This window comes from Haemaphysalis longicornis, unplaced genomic scaffold (assembly GCF_048455015.1).
Source record: "Haemaphysalis longicornis isolate Haplotype H1 unplaced genomic scaffold, Haemaphysalis longicornis Haplotype H1 scaffold_9, whole genome shotgun sequence".
NCBI lineage: Eukaryota > Metazoa > Arthropoda > Arachnida > Ixodida > Ixodidae > Haemaphysalis > Haemaphysalis longicornis.
In genome coordinates, this window is record NW_027526460.1 from 150,525,094 (window position 1) to 150,534,178 (window position 9,085).

The window sequence follows — 9,085 nt, forward strand, 5'->3', positions numbered from 1 at the left end:
CCAGGTCTCCCACACACCGACGCTACACCTCGCCTGGCAGTTCCCCCAGTTCTGACCAGATTTGGAACAGGTTCCGGAACCCACGTCGAGGAAACTGAAGCCTGCGACCTCCGGGGGCAAGGCCGCTGAGGATAGGTCCAGAGCCTCCATCGACGCGATGAACTCCTCCAGCTCACCCTACCCAGATAACGAACTTTGATGAAAACGAAATATTTTCCACCGACATTACAGTATTCGTCAATAATGACCCAGTAACCTCTTTAGTCGATACTGGTGCCCATTATTCTATCACAAATGGCTCCCTTGCAGCAAAGCTTCGGACGGTTACAACACCCTGGAATGGCTCGGCAATCGATACGGCGGGAGATCACCTCGTCGTGCCCATTCGCGCGTGTACCGCGAAGATCGAAATTCGCAGTGTGACCTTTACCGGTTGTTTTATTGTGGGGCATGACTGCTCAAAGCAGCATATACTCGGCCTGGACTTCCTTCGTGAGTACGGCGCAATTATAAAGCTACGGGAGCTGGTACTCCGTATCTGCGGAGACAACGGGACGCTGCCGCCTCAAGCCAGCTTGTTTGTCACCGTTGAATGCCAGCAAGCCCCGGAAAATTGTGGCATCGTGGAGAAAAACGTTTCGCTTCTCCTCGCTCGGCAAGTTTGCTCCGCCCGTGGCCTGGTTGACCTTATTAACAGGCGAACCGAAATTCTCTTGACGAGTTTCAACGCAGGACACCAGCATGTGCCATTCCATACACCCGACGCCTACTTCGAAGAAGTCAGCGATGGTCCCAAGCTACACAGTATAGCGGAGTTATCCACCTCAACTCATGTCGCAAGAACTACAAAGGTTGACGTGAACCCCAGCCAGACCGAACAACAACAGTGGCAGCTTCTGGAGATTATAGTCACTTTTAGCGATTGGTTTGCTACGTCATCAAAGGTTCGGCAGACAACCATTACAAAACATCATATCATAACCGACGAAAACGAACGACCCATACACCAGCGCCATTATCGAGTTTCGGCAAAGGAACAGGATGCTATTCGCCGGAAGATGAAAAATGCTCGCCGACGACGTCATACAACCGTCAACGAGTCCGTGGGCATCACCTGTGGTCCTCGTAGAAGCGACAGACGGCACTCTCTGTTTCTGTGTGGATTACAGAAAAGTGAACAGAGTGAGAAAAAAAGATGTATATCCTCTCCTGCGTATCGACGACTCTTTAGATCACCTCCGCCATGCTACGTTCGTCTCGTTGAGTCACTCACGCAGTTGAATATTGGCAAATCGAGGTCGACGAACGAGGCCGTGAGAAAACCGCATTTATTACTCCAGACGGGCTCTACGAATTTAAAGTGCTCCCATTCAGATTGTATACCGCTGCTGCCACTTTCCAGAGAATGATGGACACTGTTTTATCCGCCCTTAAAATGCAGACATGCCTTCTTCTATTTAGACGACGTGGTGGTATTTTATCAAACTTTCGAAGAGTACTAAGTGCGGCTCCGTTCAGTTCTGCAATCCATTTGTCCTACGCAACTTTCTCTCAAACCAGAAAAGTGCCACTTGTATTGCAAGGAACTGAAATTTTTTGGTCATGTTGTCAGAGGTGAATGAAGGCATCCGTCCCGATCCAGAGAAACAGCTGCCGTAGCCACATTTGCAGTTACAAATGAAAAAGGAGCTGTCCGCCGCTTTTTGGGCCTCTGTTCAGTATATCGACGCTTTCTGCCGAATTCTTTTAAAATAGCGGAGGCTTTAACCCGTTTGACGAGAAACGACGTTCCCTTCAGTTGGGGCCAGAAGGAGTCCGGATCATTTGACGAACTCAAAAATTGGTGGCAGAACACGCCTGTCCTTGGCCACTTTGGAGAAGAAGCAGAAACGGAAATACACACAGATGCAGGCGATATTGGTGTAGGAGCGATACTTGTACAGTGTCAAGATGGCGTCGAGAGTGTAATAGCATATTCCAGCCGAACTCTTTCACGTGCCGAAGCCAACTACTCCCCAATAAAAAAAGAATGCTTGGCAATCGTGTGGGCGGTCAGCAAATCCCGGCCATATTTATACGGGCGACCTTTTAAAGTGGCAACCGATCATCACTCCCTCTGTTGGCTGGCGAACCTGAAAGATCCCTCAGGTCGTCTAGCACGCTGGAGCCTCCGATTTCAGGAGTTCGACGTCACGATAAAGTACAAGAAGGGCAGCAAACACAGCGACGAAGACTGCTTGTCACGCGCCCGTGTTGCTCAGGACTCAACTGATGCAGACAATGATGGCGGCTTCCTCGGTGCCATAAACCCAATAGCTCTGGCTCAACAACAGAAGGATGATGATTCAGAGGTAAGTCCCCTAATTGATTACCTGGAAGGCCAAACCTCTCGGTTGCCTCCAATTTTCGCCCTGCAGCCGTACATCGTTTTGTCGGCTCAACAACGTTCTGTACAAGAAGAATGTGGTACAACGGAAATAACGTGCCTACTAGTCACTCGCAAAACACTCCGTGAGGAAATCCTCGGAGCCTGTCACGACGAGCCGTCCTCCGGTCACCTCGGTTTCTCCCGCACCTTGGCGTGCATATGCCTCAAGTATTACTGGCAGGAGCTGACTGAGAGCGTGAAACGGTATGCTAGAACCTGTCGTGACGGTCAGAGACGCAAGACGCCACCCAAAAAGACAGCGGGATTTCTGCAGCCCATAGACTCCCCAGAAGTGACCTTTCAACAAGTGCGCAAGAACCTTTTTGGTCATTCTCCTTTGTGCTCGTTTGGGAACAAGTGGATCACTGTTGCTACTGATTACTTGACTCGTTATTGTGAGACCAAAGCTATTTCTCGTGGCACTGCCACAGAGGTTTCGAAGTTCTTTGTTGAAAACACAGTACTTCGCCATGGTGCCCCTACGGTAATCATAACAGACAGAGGAGCTGCATTCACTGCGCAACTTCTTGACGAAGTCCTCAAGCTTAGCTGCACCAGCCACCGTAAAACAACCACGTATTACCCCCAGTTCAATGGACTTACAGAACGGTTGAACAAGACAAAAGCAGATATGCTTTCAATGTACGTAGACATAGACCACCTTAAGTGGGGTGACATCCTTCCATATTTGACGTTCGCCAACAATACGGCGGCACAAGAAACTACGCCTTTTTCTCCTTTCCGCTTAGTATACGGTCGGGATGTCATCACAATGCTCGACTCGATGCTTCTCCTGAACGGTGTTCCAATGTCAGTTATGGTGCTGAAGAAATCGTGCATCGTGCAGCCCCCCAAAGCCTCACGCCAGCTAGCACGTCAGCGCATTCGACACCAGCAAACCCATGATGCGTGGCGGTGCAACCTCCGGCACAGAGAAGTCACTTACCGGCGAGGTTAACAAGTGTGGTTGTGGACCCTGGTTTGTCGACGAGGCCACTCCGAGAAGTTACTGCGACGCTACTTCAGACCATACACATTCTTGCGGTGGATGAGTGACGTGAATTATGAGGCTATTCCTAAAGGAACAGTGAGTTCCCCACGGGCCATTATGCGAGCTGAGGTTGTCCATGTTGCACGGATGAAGCCTTATCACGCTCGTTGAACTCAACCTCGGACAACTGTGGTGTTGCGTAAAACTGTCATTTCTCTTCTTTTTATTTCTAGAGGACCTGTTGGTAAAGAGCATCGGAACGATGCCTTTCAGGGGAGGGGGCAATGCCGCAGTGGAATCCCACCATCTGGGTGTGCGTGATAGCGCCTGTAGGAAAAGGACTGAAAGGGAGACAGGGAGGAGGATCGGGACGCGTTCTGCCTGTTAGCCAGTGCTCCTGCATCGCGGCCTAGTGTGTTTTCTCCCAGTGTATATACGCCATTAAACTCTCCTATTTCATTTTCCCCGTGACAATATGTATACAATTAGTTTTCACGGTGTTCATGGACTTGAAAATAATGTGTCGTTTCATTTACATTAAAACTAATCTCGTTTACGTGTAACCAATCGCGAATGTTGATTAAATAAGTGAAGAAAAGATTGGTGCCATCAGCGTACATTACCAGATCGGGAGAGTTATGTATGCCGGGTTAGGTCATTCATATATGTAATGAATAATAACGGTCCTTGAATAATAATGCTCCGATACACAGGTAGTTAAGCCTGGTGTACCTGCGGGACACCAGGCCTAAATATTTGTGCATCGGATAATTTATTTGTTCCAACATATCGGGAACTATTACTCATATTCTAACTCCCCAATAGGTCCAACGTATTATACGTGGAAACCAATATAGTTACAAAGCTTCTTGAGAAGGGTCTCACGATGTACGCAATCAAATGCCTCGCGCAAATCTAAAAATAGGCCAAGGGTATATGTTTTGTCTTCAATAAAACCTAATTATTTGTCTTTAACAACTAACAGTTCTCGGTCTGTGGACTGATTTTATGTGTACCCGTAGTTTAAATCAACATATATATTGTATTTGTGAAGAAATTTGGCTGTCTTAGAATTGATTACACCTTCGAAATTTGGCGCACCCTCTGAACGGAAATTGATCGGAAATTCGACAGTTCATTTATGTCGCCTCCGTTATGCACTGGAGCGACTCGTGCGACTTTGAGATTCTCTGAAAACACTCCAGTTGACAGCATCAGATTTGCAATGGGTGACGAGAAATCACTTATAATGGCGCTGACATATTTTCACAGAATCACGTTTATATCTTCATATCCCGCCGCTACGTTGCCATTTTAAATAAAATATCAATGTAGCTACTTCTTGAGAAGTTGTGGGCGCCAGTACTATAGTATTGATTATGGGAGTGGTGAGGCCCAGAGAGCTATTTACCGGAGTTTGCGTGAAAGAATTTAGAGAAGCAACATTGATAAAGTAGTCATTTAAGGCGTTTGATAGCTCATGACCAGTTAATTTACAATTAACTGGTTCATGCGTGGAATCCAACTGGAGGCTTTTGGTTATAGGAACAGCTGAAAGTTCTGCTTTCTTGAATGTATTCAGAAACAAACTGCCCGAAGCTGGTGCGCCTTAATGACGACATAGCCATGGTAACGTTTACCTTAAAATGATCAGGCACAGCTATCACCCACAGTTTTCGAGTAAATATCCTCGGCTCCTACGGAAGGCGTGTGGTCACAGGAAACCCCGCGCGCTGCGCCAACTGAGGGGCCGCGAGATATGCAAAGGCAGGCAATGGAATTAAATTTAACAAACATTCACTTTTTTCATGTGAATTGCAGAAGCGGCGAAGAAAAACGTTAAGGAAAAAGAAAAGAGGGGAACAATAATAATTCGAACCTTACACACAAAATATTTCTTTGTGTAAAATATTTTCGTTACATGCCGGTCAATCATGTTTTGTGCTGTGCACTCGGTTGCTTGGAAATGCAATATCGCAACATAGTTCAATACCAAAAAAACTTTTAGAGCCCTCCGACATCTGCTGCATAGCAGTGGTTTTGGTCTGTGTGCGCTTCACAATACGCGAGACCGCTTATAAATGGACACCGCGGTGAGGGGGGTTATAGGAACGCGTTAGAAAACTGACACCACCACCTTCGTTTTAACGCTTAACACGGAGCCAAGAGTATCAGAGCACTATTAAGGTGCATCAACACGACCTACAAGTCTGGTTGTTATTTCGACACAATACAATACAATCCGCACAACAAGATGGGTAAACACAAAGCAGACGTTAGATAGCTGTCTTCTTTCTATTTTTCATTACTTTTTTTGGTCATTTTATCCCCTCAACTTCCAAGGTAATAAATTTCTATACGAACATTGGTGATATCTACCTACAAACGCATGTCCTCTGAATATTTCATCAGTTTAAGTGAAGACGTTTAAGTTGTTATTCTATACACGCGATAAAAAACTGTAAACAAACTTTAGTAACGAATTTTCTGCCAACCTGTTTGTGTAATTCAATGACTTCCTTAGCACGTTAGGAGTAGAAGTTCACATCAGTTATTCTCTTAGCAATTGTTATGTCCATAACGTTAACCGTACGAACATTGTCCTGGTCGGAGCTCCTAAAAAATCCTACTTTGCATTTATTTCAATGGTATCATGCAGTGAGGTTTTATAAGTGCAACGAATGTAGGTCCCCAAGTATTGGAGAGGTAGGTTCCATTTCGCCGTATTATCCTTTTTTTACTTGTCTTTGTGACTGAATGAGTGGTCCGGCAAGTGCCTGGGGATATCAGAAATAACTCTTTCTGCAGGTGCAAATCCTCTACTACATCGGCAAGTTCTACCAATTGTGGGAACAGCGGGTGCAGGAGGCAGACGAGCTTCCCCCTCTGCCTCCCGGAAGTGCACCCTTCCCCGGGCCAACAGCTCCGATGTACGGCTACAGCGGTGCTACGCAGCCGGGAATGTCCGAAGGAGGGATGTACGGCGTGCCGTATCAAGCAGCTGGCGGTGGGTTTGCGCGTCCCGGCATGGTTCAACCAGGGATGTATGGCATGCCATACCAACATGGCGGTGATGCCCCATTGCCAGCGGCGCGGTTCCAGCAACAACCTCCTTCCACGACCGACTAGTGTCCGCAGCGGTTTTTGTTGGTCAAGCCCCGACCCGAAACCAGCAGAAAAACACCACCAAGACGCAAGCTCATACACTGACATTTCGCTTAGCTTCAAGAAGTACGTTTCGCTCTCGATATTTCTTATTCCGGCCTACGCTGAGTGGTGCAGATTCAATAAACTGGAAATGCAACAGCTCTGGCGCAGCGCTTAGTTTGTAGTCCTACTGTTTGGAGGGGACACGGGGATCGGCGTCGTACACGCAGCGACTCTGATCACTGTCGTTGCACTATTTTCCACCTCAAGCGAAGTCGACGACACGGAAAATAAATGTGGCATAGACACCACTAGATGCACCTGACATATGTAGCCTAAACTATTACGTGTCCGTACAATTACTTTTTGTAAAGGGTGTAAATGTAGAGCATTGTCAGCGTTACCTTTATATCCTCTTAGCTGTAAATAAAATTGGGATCGCCGTCATGTCAAACTATTCGACGAGGTTTTTGTCTTGCCTACTGATGTGAAAAGACAATATTGCCGCGAACCATACATTGGGTTTGTTTATTTGTGTTTTGCTTTTACCGCCCGGCTGCGCCGGTCTGTGTTATCTCCGTGCCAAGGGAAGCGCGTGTTCCATTCCTTCTTTCTGTGCCGCATGTGTTATCTGTTGTGATAGGGAGAGCATTCCGATCTAACGTGAACAGCCCGGAATAATCTTCTTGGATCTACTATGTTCTCGATGCGAATCGATGGTTCCAGAACCACGCGCGCCGAAAGATAAAAAGCCTGCAGAGCAGACGCCAGGGCATTCGATTCTGCGACGCTCGCCGACGCACGTAACGTCACTTTGTTGACCACTGCTTCGCCGCCTCTGTATTCTTTTCAGTTGTTAGGGGAGCACAAGTTCGCTCCAATAAACTTGTTTCTTTTCCAAACAACTGCTTCGTCCTTGGCTACGTGACATCTGGTGGAGGTGCTGGGTATGAAGGGTGCGTACCCCGCACCTCCACCAGATGTCACGTAGCCAAGGACGAAGCAGTTGTTTGGAAAAGAAACAAGTTTATTGGAGCGAACTTGTGCTCCCCTCGACCTCCCCTCCCCTCGACCTCGAAGGACGAAACGTCGCCGTGCCTAGAGCGTTCAAGCGTAACTTACCAGCATTCAGCCTTAAAAACTCCGTCCTCGTGAAGAAGAATTTCAGCCCCGGAACAAGAACGAATTATCTACTTGTCATCCCCGCAGACCTTCGTGACGAAATTTTGGAAGCGTCCCACGACGACCCGTCTTCCGGACATCTCGGCACAGCTCGCACTATTGCAAAAATTAAGGCGAAGTACTTCTGGCCCCGCCTTACATCCGACGTCACCCACTACGTTCGGAGTTGCCGGGACTGCCAGCGACGAAAAACGCCGCCGACAAGACCCGCCGGACTTCTACAACCGATCACCGTCCCGTCGAGGCCCTTTCAACAGATTGGAATGGACCTCCTAGGCCCGTTCCCGACGTCACGATCGCAGAACAAGTGGATTGTCGTAGCGACAGACTACATGACGCGCTACGCAGAGACCGCCGCTCTTCCGCGGGGGACTGCACAAGAAGTCGCCAAGTTCTTTATAAACCAAGTTGTGCTGCGACATGGAGCCCCTGAAGTCTTAATCACGGACCGCGGAACGGCCTTTACCGCGGAGCTGATGCAAGGAATCTTACGCTACAGCAACACGGATCACCGAAGAACGACGGCGTACCACCCCCAAACGAACGGACTAACGGAACGTCTGAACAAGACGATTGCGGATATGCTGTCCATGTACGTCGACGTTGAACATAAGACTTGGGACGAAGTCCTCCCGTATGTCACGTTTGCGTACAATACAGCGACGCAGGAAACTACGCAGATGACACCGTTCGAGCTTGTCTACGGAAGACGACCGACTACGATGCTCGACGCCATGCTTCCGCATCTAGAAGACGACGACCTCAACGCCGACGTCCAAGGATACCTTCAACGTGCGGAGGAGGCCCGCCAGCTCGCTCGAGTTCGTATAAGGGACCAGCAGCTGGTGGATGCCGGCCGCTACAACCTCCGACGCCGAGACGCCGAGTACCGCCCAGGGGACCGTGTGTGGGTTTGGACTCCCATCCGACGACGCGGACTCAGTGAGAAGCTCCTGCGACGGTATTTCGGACCCTACAAGATTCTACGACGTGTTGGCCAACTTACCTACGAAGTGATCTCCGATGGTGACTCCGGCACATCACGACGACGTACGCGGCCCGAAGTCGTCCACGTGGTTCGCTTAAAACCTTTCTACGGACGATGACGAACTTTTATTTTTATTTTCGGACTGTCGCTTATGTTAGCATCGGGTCGATGCACTCTTAGAGGGGGGGTAATGCCGCGAACCATACATTGGGTTTGTTTATTTGTGTTTTGCTTTTACCGCCCGGCTGCGCCGGTCTGTGTTATCTCCGTGCCAAGGGAAGCGCGTGTTCCATTCCTTCTTTCTGTGCCGCATGTGTTATCTGTTGTGATAGGGAGAGCATTCCGATCT

General features: G+C 48.5%; 1 protein-coding gene across 1 annotated transcript in view; it reads left to right on the forward strand.

The window, feature by feature from the left end:
- Positions 1–6,842, forward strand: part of LOC144153615 (uncharacterized) — a 32,767-nt gene extending 25,925 nt beyond the window's left edge. The window contains exon 5 of the mRNA XM_077685265.1: positions 6,228–6,842. Coding sequence (XP_077541391.1) covers positions 6,228–6,548 — 321 coding nt within the window. The 3' untranslated portion in view covers positions 6,549–6,842. The remainder of the gene's footprint in view (positions 1–6,227) is intronic.
- The last annotated feature ends 2,243 nt before the right edge of the window (positions 6,843–9,085 follow it).